This window comes from Halichoeres trimaculatus, unplaced genomic scaffold (assembly GCF_033239565.1).
Source record: "Halichoeres trimaculatus isolate MK-OKI-2021-1 unplaced genomic scaffold, fHalTri1.1 fHalTri1_scaffold_12, whole genome shotgun sequence".
In the NCBI taxonomy this organism is placed as follows: domain Eukaryota; kingdom Metazoa; phylum Chordata; class Actinopteri; order Labriformes; family Labridae; genus Halichoeres; species Halichoeres trimaculatus.
In genome coordinates this window covers 28316149-28328766 of record NW_027437190.1, presented here as the reverse complement: position 1 = coordinate 28328766, position 12618 = coordinate 28316149, and the positions used below count along the sequence as shown (strand labels likewise).

At 36.3% G+C, this 12618-nt stretch overlaps 2 protein-coding genes across 3 annotated transcripts; both read left to right on the top strand.

Moving 5' to 3' along the window:
* Nucleotides 1-2232: 2232 nt before the first annotated feature.
* Nucleotides 2233-4072, top strand: LOC141800989 (apoptosis-associated speck-like protein containing a CARD). 2 transcript variants are annotated; one of them, XR_012599360.1, is made up of 4 exons: nucleotides 2233-2525; nucleotides 2952-2983; nucleotides 3443-3506; nucleotides 3969-4072. XR_012599360.1 is itself a non-coding variant. In XM_074683874.1 (3 exons), exons 1-2 carry the CDS (start codon nucleotides 2273-2275, stop codon nucleotides 2981-2983), a joined length of 285 nt encoding a protein of 94 aa, XP_074539975.1. In that variant the 5' UTR covers nucleotides 2233-2272; the 3' UTR covers nucleotides 3443-3755. The 2 variants fall into 2 exon arrangements, 1 of the variants encoding a protein (XP_074539975.1); XM_074683874.1 differs by lacking the exon at nucleotides 3969-4072 and having other exon boundaries at nucleotides 3443-3755.
* A 4799-nt stretch (nucleotides 4073-8871) lies between these two features.
* On the top strand, nucleotides 8872-11899 carry pycard (PYD and CARD domain containing). Its single transcript, XM_074683873.1, has 4 exons — nucleotides 8872-9259; nucleotides 10760-10804; nucleotides 10890-10934; nucleotides 11305-11899. Exons 1-4 carry the CDS (start codon nucleotides 9007-9009, stop codon nucleotides 11556-11558), a joined length of 597 nt encoding a protein of 198 aa, XP_074539974.1. The 5' UTR covers nucleotides 8872-9006; the 3' UTR covers nucleotides 11559-11899.
* Nucleotides 11900-12618: the final 719 nt, after the last annotated feature.

Sequence of the window (12618 nt, the reverse complement as noted above, 5' to 3'; positions counted from 1 at the left end):
CTTTTGCTACTCAGAATAACAAGCTGAGATAATTTTCAGACTCACTGTGAAAGTTTCAGCATTTGTTAACATTGTTTTTGTAAATAAAGTGTATATAAAAATTGATTTGTGCAAAGCCTCCCACTCCCTGCTTTCTGATTTTGCCTGTGATATTAAGAAAGTGTAAAACGCACCTGAAATAACTCTACTGGATTTTATATGAAGTTTAAACAAACAGGGGAAGAGTCACTCTGACATTAAACGTGGCTGGACTTGTTGCAACCAGCTGAGCTGCCAGTGTAGAAGCAGCTTGTGGGCACATTTGAACAGTGGCCAAGGAGGGCAAACAGTCTGCAACGGCACATAATGGAAAAACAGTTTGTTCGTCATTTATAAAGTACACTTCAACATACCGTTTGTAAAATGCACTTTAAGCGACAAAAAGGCTCACTTTGAGTTATTTGAAAAGCTGCTTGTCATACCTACAGTCTCTCAGTAGCACTGGAGGCTGAGTCTTTACTTATCAAGCTCCTCAGTTTGGAATCATCCAAATCATGCTCCAGGGGGTAGACGCCCTGTTGGGAGTAAGTTTCATATTCTTCCTTTAGTCAGAACTTGATCAGGCCTGCACAAGCTCTTTGTCAAGCTGATGTAGGCCTTGACTGATACACTGAGCTCGTATTTCCCTCTATCCTCTGTTTAACCTTCAGTCTTAATGTCCCATTAAAGTTGCTGACCATAAACCTTTGTTAGAGTCTTGCAGGTTCCTCAGGATCAATGCAGTAGATGACCTGCTTTTGTGGTTCTGCCAGACTCCACACTGCTGCATTGTAAGTGTTAATTTTTTAATCTCTGTCCAACTCACTGCTTTTATAAAAGAAGTTTTCTTTGCCATTTTTACTTACTAAATGCTGAAAAGGGCTCCATTTGTGGTGGGTGAAGATGAGATCAGACTCTTATCTTGACACAATTCTGGGTCCTCGTTAATAATAAAGTCTAAATAAAGGGTCTGCAACCTGAGGCTCTGGAGCCTCATGCAGCTCTTGACTCCTTTGCAATGGTTCCTTGTAGCTTGAAAAAAAATATTGTTAAAATAAAGATTTTTGTTTCTCTTACAGAGGGTAATGATGATTGAAAACTTTGACACTAAATAGAATTAGGAATTCACTTTTAATTAAACTAAATATGCGTCTTGCATTAAAGCTATCAAAAGTTTAAGAGTTTTGCATTTTTTTTGTAAGATTTTGCAAATTTCAAAGTTCCTTTAAAAAAAAAAAAGATTTTTTTTTTTCTTGAAAAATTAGCAAATTTTTGAAATTACAATTTTTACCTCCCAGACATTTTTTTAAATATTTCAAATCTTGGGGGATTTTGCACACATTTTTTGGATATTTTTTTTTAATTCAAAATGTTGCACCTATTGAAATATCAAACATTAGCAAAATCATGACATTGATAATATTACTTTTTTTTTTTCATTTGAAAAAATATTTTTTAATTTATTAAAATTTAAAAAAATAAGAGATTACATGTACATTTTTATAAACAGAAAACCTCTCATTTAAATAATTATGCACTGGATATTACTGTATTTAAAATTTTACGAACTCTTTTGTCTTTATTGTAGTCGATAAATATGCACTAGATTTTTGCTGTTTTAAATTTTATTAAAAAAATGTCTTTTTTGTAACAGATAAAGTAGATTTTGTGGCTCCTGAATGACTTTAATCCTGGTGAGTTGAAGCAAAATGGCTCTTATGAAAGTAAAGGTTGTAGACACCTGGTCTAGATGTTCAAGGTTTTTGGAAAGTGTTTTATTTTAATAATTTTGCGGAGGATCTGGCAGTATATGAATAAATACTAATAGATAATCACATAAACGCATGAGGCACACCCCAACTCTTCTGAGTTTGTGTTATACACCAAATATCACGGTGTGATGATTTCAAGAATACACTATCCACAAAATCACACAACTGGCTAAAAAGTAATTTATTAACAAATATGAATTTATATAATTAGGCTAATGCTGCTGCTTTCGCAAATGTTTTTTTTTTTAATCTTGCAAGTAGCAGATGATTAACTTGCGCACAAAACCATAAAACATGTGCCTACTTTAATGGTCCCTGTTGTTCCTTGTAATGATGTATTTGATGTATTCTGCCATGATATGATATTTCCCAGCTACATTGAATGCCTCCTTCCTGTTTTAGAAACAACCGCCGTTAAATACAGCAGGAAGGGAAACAACCCATTTGCATTGTTTCTGCTTTACGCGGTGCCAGACTAAGAAATGCCGCGTAAAACTATCAAGAAGGCTTTGTGGGACGCTCTGGAGGACCTGTCAAAGGAGGACTTTGACAAGTTCCGACACCATCTCTTGGACCGCAGAGCCGAGCCGCGGGTCCGACGGAACAGGGTGGAGGGAAAGAACTTTCTAGAAATCGTGGACGTCTTAGTCTCAACTTTTTCAGAGTCTGGAGCTGTCAGTGTGACTCTGGAGCTTCTGACAACGATCGGCTGCAACAGGGAGGCAGAGAGTCTGGGTAAGGTTATTCCACTGACTGTCATCACTGCTTTCAACATAGGATAGTGATATAGTAGACTATTATGAAGATAGTGTGCCTATCATTACAATTGTTCAACTTCACAATTTGCGTTTGTTTTAATAACTTTGATTATATCTGTATGTGAAAAATGATAACGGTACATGTCAGCTTGTAATATATTAAAACGTGATCAGTGTTTATTATTTAACTATGCTCATAGAGGTTGATATTCAAAACTGGCGGGTGTTTCCGGCTGTTAGCTCCAGCTTCAGATTTCATGATTGAGAGTGATGTTCCTGTCTGATTTTATAGCAATAAACTGAAGACGTGTACTTCCAAAGTGCATTCTTGTTTTCTGTTGGAGTAAATGATGTACGATCTTACACCCATTAATCTTTTTTGTTGTTTTATTTGTTTTCACAGCTAGAGATACACAAAGTTCATCTCAGTTTTAAGTAAGTTGGCTTTCAAAATATCCTCAGTATGAATTTTTCAGCTGGAGTACCTTTTCTGAATAAGGGGGAGTTGTATTATCATGTTTTACAGAAAAAAAAACAATTATTCTCTTTGTGATATGTTAGAAAAACCTTTATTTCAGACTCTATCTGAAAAACTTCATTTTCCATGCTCTCTTTAAGGATCCCCACTCCACAAACCCCCTTCTTTCTGATTGGCCAGGCCTCTGGAGACCTTAATAATTGAGGCCTGCTCCTCTGAGGTTATAAAATGACTAAATAATTTCAGCAAGTCTTGTGTAGATACTTTTGGAAAAGACTGTTTTGAGCAGTTTTAAGATTCAGAGTTATGCACTTGTATACATGTTTATTATAGACATTCAGCATTGTTACTTTATATTTGCATGTGCAAATTTGCAAAAGTGTAAAAAAACTCATCTTTATTCACTTGTTTTACAGATGGAGGACCCTCAGCAGGTGACATGATCATGAGAACAGATGAGTAAAGGTACACAATAATCGAGTAAGTATCAGCCTGTATATCACAGCTTTCAGGCCGAAAATGACAATGGGTCTGTAACCCTTACTGACATATTTATAAACCGTTAAAGTAACCCATGAGCTCTGTTTTAAAAGCATTTCAAAACTTATTTCATTACAGACTTATGAAACCAAACCTCACCTGTCCCTCAGTTGTTTCTTGATACCAGGTGATAAGTGGTCTTTGTTAAGCAGTGTTACATGCTGCATAAACATCAGTGAATGCATACCTTATTAGATACACTTTTTTTTCATGCACTTGACAGAGGATGTAAATTCTTGCATTTCAGAACACAACTTTTACTGCCGTTTTAATGCACTGTAAGATAAAAGCTGGTAGTGAATGAAAATTCAAAAACTCTTTTCAATATGTTTATCGAAATAATAATCCTGACAAAAGAGTATACAAGTGAATATACCATAAATCTGTGATTTCTGTCCTCAGGGAAAGACCTGATATATTGACTCTGATGTGCATCCTGCCTTCATCAAAATGGATGAACTACTGCAAGAGCATCTTGATACAAGCAGGGAATGAGCTCAGGATCCTAATGAAGAAACTATTTTTTTAATTTTAATTTTTTAATCAAAATAAAATTTTGAACAGACATTCTTGGTCTCTCAGTGTCTTTAATAAGAAAATTTTCCTTAGAGCGTTAAAAGAAAGACAACGCATGTTGTTTTACACAGCACATTTAAAACTTAGGACCAAAATATTAGAAAAGTGGAGCAAGCTGTTAGAAAAGGAAGTGATTGTGTGTTGTAAATCACGTTACTTGGCTGTAGATGACTTGTTTTATTGGTATTTTACAATCATTTGTCTTTATTTTAAATTCAAACCATGAATTGTTTAAAGTTACTGTAAATCTGTTGATGTCAAACCTTTTCTTTAAAGTTCTTAACACATGGCAGATGTTTGTCATTTACAGTGTTCTTCAACTTTTAATGTTTTGTTTTTGACTGTGTCCACCTCAGGTTGTTGAGGTTTTTTGGTCATGATCAAAACCTTTTCTTGATTCTTCTGCTCAGGGGTCAACCCTTGCCCTCATGGCTTGCTTGTCTCGCTGCAGAATGTATTGGATAGCAATCTCCATCTTGGACCCTGGGGTGCAGTCTGACTTCATGGTTCGGAGGTGGCTGACATACCTTTGTATAAAGAGCAGTGAAGACAAAGGGGTGAGAGGGGTACAGGCACTACTTCCACCAAGACACAAAACTATGTGTTCTTTCATACCTGATTTTTGCTGGGTCTCTGGACTCGTACAGATTTTTAAGTGTCTCCCATTTGTGAGCACCAAATCCAACAAGTGCTTCTCCTTCTTGGCCTGGACGAAGGGATCTTTCTTTGGCTTTCTCGTTTTCACAAAGAAATCTGACTTCCTCCATAACCTCAGGAAAAGCCTTTGCATATTTTGTCAGGGAATCCTTCAAAAAAATAACAAAACAGAAATATATATTGTTAAAACAGTTGTACTCCTCATCATAGGAGCATCTTGTGGTGACCAGAGGTGTGCCACAGGGGATCTGTGGTTCATATAGTTCATACAGTTATTCTACATACGTCTGTTATGTCCATGCTATAGTGCAGCGCGAATCATGTCATGTGCAGGTGTGATGGATTGCATACAAACCAACAGGGTTTTGGAGTGGTTTTACATATATACATCTCATCCATCCACAATTAAATTCACCCTTTCCAGTCAACACAATTTCAGAGGTTTTAGGAGAGGTTTTTATTTATTTTTGGTGTGTGTCTTTTTAAGCGATGACGAGCTGGAATGAAACGGAAGTAGTGAGGCTATTTCTAAAATGTGCGGAGTAGAAAATACAGATATTTGCCTTAAAATGTAAGAAGTAGAAGTATTTTTACTTAGTTTCTTGACACCTCTGGTGGTGACTGGTTCTAAATAAAATAATCTCAGGCAGTTGTCCTTTTGAAAAGATAGTTGCAGCCCACACTTTTAGCAGCATGACGGCACATATTCAATGCTGATATTCAATTCAATGCTGCGAAAACTTTGGCTGATTGAGTTCACACAGCTGTCCTTCAGGGAAATTGTCTTCAAATTGAGATGTATACATGACAAAGAACATATGAAGGAACTAAAGTAGGTTGGGTTGGTTGTAGTAAAATTCTAGGAGCTCACAGATTTCAGTGTGAGGACAGCTCCTTTTTTTTCCACTGTACCTTGTTGCTCTGATGGGGAGAGAATTTTTTTTCCCTCTGGTGGCCGGCAACCAGAAAGGCAACATAGCGTACATCATTCTCCAGCAGCCATCTAAAGGTTTGATCCTTGTATTTGCCAAACTGAAGCGTAAACTCGCTCAGAAGAAGAATCTCATTAGAGGGATCCCCGCCCTTGGAGAGAACACGAGCCTTCGCCTCAGCCATCACCTCTCTGGGCTTCTTCACCACAGGACCTGTATGTTGAGCGGCCTGTAAGGGACTACATGTTGCATGTTTCAGCGCTTCCTCTGAGGGGTTTAGATCCAGCATCCCCATCGATCTCCTACGGAAATGAGGGTCACTATTCTGTGGAAGAAGATCGGAGAGAAAAAACAGAAACTTCTCATGTGAGTATCTTTCATAACAAGTGGCCTAATGTAAAAGATAATATTTTGATGTCAGTGTGAGGTTGAACTTACGTCTACACAGGCTTTGGTTTTTGACTCTACAGAGAAAAAAAATAAATAACAGTGAAAAGCCTCATTCAGATGGTGTGTCTTTACACACATGATTTTTTACAGTGACTCATACAGTGAATTGCAAACCCCACCAAAATAAAAGATCACAGAGCTCCTCTATTGATTATTCTGGACTTTCAACCAAGTATGAAAAATAACTAGCTGTGCAAAAACCATATCTTTTGAGAAGGAACGGTGGTGAAGTAACCTTCCTTTCTTCTTAGATTGCAACTGAAACAAAATATTCATTCATCATCATCATAATCATCATTGTCTTAATCTCTGACAGCCAACGGGAGAATTTCTTTTCTGACCATAATTGTATTTTTTGTAAAATTAACCTTAGTTCTCATTATTGATAAGCCCTTGAAAGATATGCAAGATATTTTGTCCAAGCAATTCAAGAGATGATACCAAAGCATCAAAACTCTGGAAATGGGAGGTGACCCCTTGGGACAGGTTTTGGGATTACATAAAGGTAGATAATGATCCCCACTAGAATTCTGTTTTTCTTGTTTTGTTGTGCTCCCTCAAGTAGAATCCTGCAATACCTATACCTCAGCAACATGTTTATATGATATATATATAGAAGTAGGTTAACTATGTGTGAGTGTGTAGGAATGCATGTATAAAGTAATGAGTACCAGTGAGTGTGTATACAGATAGACTGTACACATTGGTTGATATAATCCTAAAAACCTCTCTTTTGCATTTTCTGACTATCTTTATGTTTGGTGTATTTCTTTTTTTTTTCCATTTATTTATTTATTTACTTGTTTTTCTTTCTTGAAAAATGTGCAGTCTTCTGCCAGAGTCAGTTGTTAATCATATATTACATGTTCCTGTATGGAGAAACACTCTAAGTGTGCCATGTACCAAGCTTTTGAAAACTTCAATAGATAACAATAAATAAATAAATAGTAATAAATAAAAATTCTGGAAATTTTAAAAAAAAGGAAAGAAGAAAAACATAAAAAACTGGATATATTGAGTTTTAAAATAAAAAATAACGTTTTGCCTAGATTAATAATTAATAGTTTGGGTGACGTCAACTGATAACGATGACTGTAATCAAATGTGCATTTGAAAAAGTTGTTTTCATGTTTTTGCGCATTGCTGCTCTAATGATACTTCCGCTGCTCACTGAAATGTAGCTAAATAAATCTCTAATATGGGTTAAATAACGCATGCGCTAAAAATGTTAATCACTGACGTTTCTAATATTCTGTACGGTATAAAGTGACACTGTTATGGTTACAGCATGAAGCACACTTTGCACACCTCATTTAATCTGGAGAGTTTTCGATAGTTTACAGGATCATACAACAAATGCATCATCGTTTACTCACCCAGTGCGTTTGCCTCTTCATTTTTGTTTATCTGTCTCAGCAGGACCAGGGCAACTTGTAGCGCTTTCGATTCTGTAAAAGTTGAAACCAGGACTTCAGCGATCTGCCAGCGTCTCTTGCCCTCCACAGATTCAAAGCTGACCCGCGGGTGCTCTCTACGGTCTCTCAAGTGGTCACAAAATTTGATGAAATCCTCCTCACTCAGGTCATCCAGGGAGTCCGCTATAGCCCGTTTAATAGTGGTGGTGGTCATTTTTTAGATTTTTCTGCAGTGTTAAACTTTTCGTTTACAGCGGGATAAAGAACAATACACGCTCTGCAGTGCCAACATTTAAATTGGCGCAGGCTGAAATCCCCCAGTGACGCTGAATGACCGTTTTCTTAACAACCAATCAGAACATGCTACCGAATTGACTGCGTAGTACAAACAGAAGTGGGAAAATAAAAGTAAATTTTGCAAAATGAATGAAAAAGCTAAAATGTGAATCATGAAAGGAGAATTTAACAGTATTTATAAGAAGGATACAGCCATTCAGAGAGTAGCTACTGTATCCAAACTTACAAATGAACTTTGCACCTATGGGCTATCAAAGTAATGTTATCATTGTAAACAAGGTTAAGCAAGAACTTTCTATAAGAATAAATCTGACCAGGCTTGTTTATATGAATTGATTCCTTCCTTTAAAAAAGTCATTGGCTAAATTAAAAAAAATGTGACAGATAAATCTAAATGGTTCAGACTGCCTAAGCAGTAGTTTTGAAGCCTCACTGAAAGAAAGTTGCCCTGCCCAAAGTCATTTGATTGACAGTTTAGCGTTGAACGAACCTGCCCTATTTTACATGTCATTTACATACTCTTAATCCTCAATTTAGAAAACTAAAGTCACTCAAATATTCACTCCCTTTTTAACTGTACATTAACAGTCCCCAGGCTGTGTTATGGGTTCAAATACTGATCAGGCCTGCTGTGCTTTTGTTAAAATCTGTTAACCAAACAGCCCCTGTCTCTACTGGAAGCAGTCAAAATGTGACGGTCACAAAATGTGAGGAAACTTCTTTTGCGTTTCTCGAGCCTCATAAAAATAAAATAAAATAAAATTTTAAAAATTACGATTATATTGAAGTCATCCGGCAGCAGTCCCAATACAGACATGACACGATAAATATTAGTGAGGAAAATGAAAAAAAAAATGTTAGACTGATTTAATCCGAGGTGTCACTGCTTCTTACAAATTTACGGCTGCAGAACTGTTTCTGAAATTTTCTACAGCATTTGAACGCACCGTAATCGAATTCTACACCCACAGACGCTATGACATAACCTTACACCACGCAAGCAGTTTGTCTGCAGACCTCTTGAAAGGTAGAGAGCCCCATGCATGCGTGTATTAGCTGATCCGGGAGTATCACACATTTGACCATTGTTAAGAAGGGTGACATCTCTGAGAAATGGCCCCCAAAACCATCAAAGGTGCTTTGGTAGATATGCTGGAAGACCTGTCAGACACAAATTTTACCAAGTTCTGCCGCCAGCTGCTGGATCGTAGGGAGGAGCCGACAGTCAAGCGCAGGCAAGTGGAGGGAAAAAACTTCCTCGACATTGCTGATCTTCTGGTTTCCGTCTTTACCGAAGCCAAAGCTCATTTGGTGGCTGTGGAGTTGTTAAACGACATCAACTGCGGGGGAGAAGCTGCCAACCTCGGTGAGTTTTGTACGGAAAGTTTAGGTGCACAAAGAGGGGCATAACAGTATAATGATGTTTTATGTCTCAGAGTGAAAATCCCTGTTTTATGGTTGAAGAATGAAAAAGGAAGTGTGAAAATTACTGCATTAGACACCAAATGTGTTTTATTTGGAGTGGTCGGATTTAGCTGAAGTCAGATACTATGAAACGCATTTAAAGGAGCCAGTTTCAGATTTTACTTTCAGTTTCGTTTTTGTTTCCGCAACGACCCATCGGACATTTCCTGTCCACTTACTACAGGATTCTTGAGTGGGGCGCGTTTCAGTGCTCCCCCTCTCAAACAATCTAAACTTACTTCAAAGCCAAATCAAAACAAACAAACAAAAAAACTATTTTCCTGTAAGTTATAAATTCTCAAGAAATAGAGATGAGCCTTTGTGTTTGAATCCAGCTTGAAATGATTTGGAAAATCCCCTGTGAGAGGAGGTGACAACATTTACAATATATCATGTTACCAGTTGGTAATAGGTGCAATCATTGCTCATGAAAAAAGCAGCTCTATACTCCTCCTTATAAGTGCAATATGCAGCACTCATAGAGGTCAAGGAGTTGCTTCACATTTCATAGATAATAAAGCATCTCATGGTCACAATCAAAACATGTTTACGTTGTGTACTGTCCTATTTACAAAAAGAAACAAAAAGCTTCCTTATTTTAAAATGTGTACTAACAAAGAATGACAATGATATCAAAAGAAACAGTTTCACTTAAATAAATTTGTACAGTATGAGGATATTTTTTGGCATATTTTATAATGAGCAAGTAAATGTACAATAAAGAGACATTCATCATTTTGTGTTCATATTCAGACATAAACAGCCAGAATTGGTTGAAACGGTCTCGGTCATGGTAGATACTTTATAATTTTACTCAAATATTGACTTCATTGCAATACATTAAATGATATATCGGGCACTATGGTGAGTTTTCAACATTTTTATAAAAGAGTCTCATGCCCCCTCATGACATCCATGATGGAATAAGATAATCAATTAGATTTGTTTTTTGAACTATATCTTAGTTCATGTGTTGAATTCCCTGGGAAGAAATATGATCAGTACTGTTTAAAAAGCTCTGCTTGTAGCAAAAGTTTGCACACAAGAGCTTTTTTTTCTTCTTTTATTTTCTGTAAATTATTTGTTATATAATATTATTATGTTGTTGTGTGAATGCGTCACTGCACTCTGAGGACTGAGGGGTTAAACTGTAAGCATAACAGAGATACTCACACATGAATTCGGATACATGAGAGAGCATAGCATGCCAAAGAGGCACTCTAAGGATTTTTTTTGCGGGGTAACCAGAATCAACACAACATGAAAGTTTCTCAAAATTTCTTTCAACCAAGAAATAAATTTGTATTTTGAGCTGCAAATCATCAACTTTCTTTTATATTTTAAAGACTGGAAAAATCTTGACTCAATAAACCTTTTTTTTATTTTCTTTTTTTAATTGCAGAGAAAGTAATCGCTGGACTATCCTCAAATCCTGCTTCCAGTGGTGGTAAGTTGTTTCCTGACTCCTGTTTCCTATTTCGTGTTTGCTGTGTGAAACATTAGTCTCATACCAATCCACTCCTTTGTTTCAGCTGCAAAACCCTCAGCTGGAGCAAGTGGTGATACCATGGCAGAGGGTAGGAGTGTGTCTGTATCTGTAAAACTGTCTCATTGCTGTAACCACACAGTCAGATGTTTAGAACAGGAGCAAGGTTAATTAGATTCAAGCAGAGTTCAAGTGAATGTGATGTTGGAAACTGTGCCAACTGATAACCTTGAGTTAAAATTTAAATTTTGGGACGAGGGAAAGTTTTGCTAAGCCCAGCATTTATCTTTGTTGTGGGCTAAGCTCAACTTGCTCTTACTAAGACTGAACTTCTGTGTATGTTTAAATTGTGAGATTATACCCACTGTTTTCAGCAGTCTGTAATTCTATAAACTTTACTTGGATTAATGTTATTTGCTGCTACAAACAGACATTCATTAAAAATGTTTCCCTTCTCTCAGATATGCATTTTGTGGAAAAGCATAAAATCCAGCTGATCAACAGAGTGAGCAACATTGCCCCCATCCTGGATGAGCTCCTCAGCAAAGGTGTCATCCAACAAGAGCAATATGGGGACATCAGTGCTCTGCCTACCTCTCAGAAGAAGGTGAGAGCGCTCTACGATGGCTGCCTGAGATCTGGAAAAGCCAGCAAAGATATCTTCCTCGAAAGCCTCAAGAAAAATGAGAAGTTCCTCATAGCTGACCTTGAGTAAAACAGCTATTTGTAATGAAATCCTGTTTAGACCAAACACAAAGTCTACCTTCAATAAGAGTAATGCATTTACAAAAAAGAAAAAAAAACAAAAAAAACATGTCAATTTTGGTGCTGTCTATGTGTGTACCTCTGTGAAACCTGAAGCATCTTTTAAGTGGAAAGCTTGATGAGATTTGAGAATAAAACCAGATAAAACAAATTTCATAATCATGCTAAAATGACTTAGGATTCCACCAAAGTTTTGATTATTTTTAATGAATGTTAAAATGTTTGTTTTAAATTGAAATGTGTTTTAAAAAGTGTTGATTTCCCCAAATTATAAAAATATAATTTTATATTTTTTTAATCCAGAATAGTCGCTTTAGATTTGAAAAGCTTTTACAAAATTTTTTCTACTTTGAAATTTATATTTGTTTTCAATAAAAAAAAACTTCTGATTCATTTGTATGGCTCTGAAATCTTGTGTCTTTAAACCAGGTTTAAATTAAGTGTTTTGAATTCATGGGTTTCCACTTTCACCCTGATATTTTGAAATGTTTTGATGAATTTAATCATGAACGTGTCTGTTCTCAGTGACACAACAATGCAGAGTTGTCAGGAGGAAAACTGATGCCTGATTTATTTATTTAATCTATTTATGTGTTTATATTTTTGGACACATAATATTTCCACAAGAACACTTCTTTCAAAACGTTTTCAGTAACCATCAATCATAACTGTCTTTTCCACATTTTAAGGTGTAGAGTTTTATTTTCTGAAATCTGTGTCATTGTTCTATTCCAGCACAAGAGGGAGCTATCTGGTTAATGATGGTGGCAGTGGTAACACTTCTCATTTTGCAATACAGGAAGAGATTGGGATGTTTTTATCAACTGGTTGCTTCTTTACTTGTTTGTTCAAAACTTCTTTAACCCTGAATTATTTATCGAGTACTAACTATCCTTTGTGAAGACTGACAGCTTGAAAGTAAACCCCAAATGACAACATCCCTAAAATTTAACTCCACAGAAGATAAATCTTAAAAACTTCCCAGTAATGAATATCAGCTTATAGTTAAT

What these genes read in the sequence shown, in the direction of transcription:
- pycard (XM_074683873.1), top strand. Translation starts at nt 9,007, where the DNA reads ATGGCCCCCAAAACCATCAAAGGTGCTTTGGTAGATATGCTGGAAGAC. An exon ending in GGGAGAAGCTGCCAACCTCG is followed by an intron (nt 9,260 to 10,759) that starts GTGAGTTTTGTA and finishes TTTTAATTGCAG; the next exon opens with AGAAAGTAATCGCTGGACTA. An exon ending in AAATCCTGCTTCCAGTGGTG is followed by an intron (nt 10,805 to 10,889) that starts GTAAGTTGTTTC and finishes CCTTTGTTTCAG; the next exon opens with CTGCAAAACCCTCAGCTGGA.
- LOC141800989 (XM_074683874.1), top strand. Translation starts at nt 2,273, where the DNA reads ATGCCGCGTAAAACTATCAAGAAGGCTTTGTGGGACGCTCTGGAGGAC. An exon ending in CAGGGAGGCAGAGAGTCTGG is followed by an intron (nt 2,526 to 2,951) that starts GTAAGGTTATTC and finishes TTGTTTTCACAG; the next exon opens with CTAGAGATACACAAAGTTCA.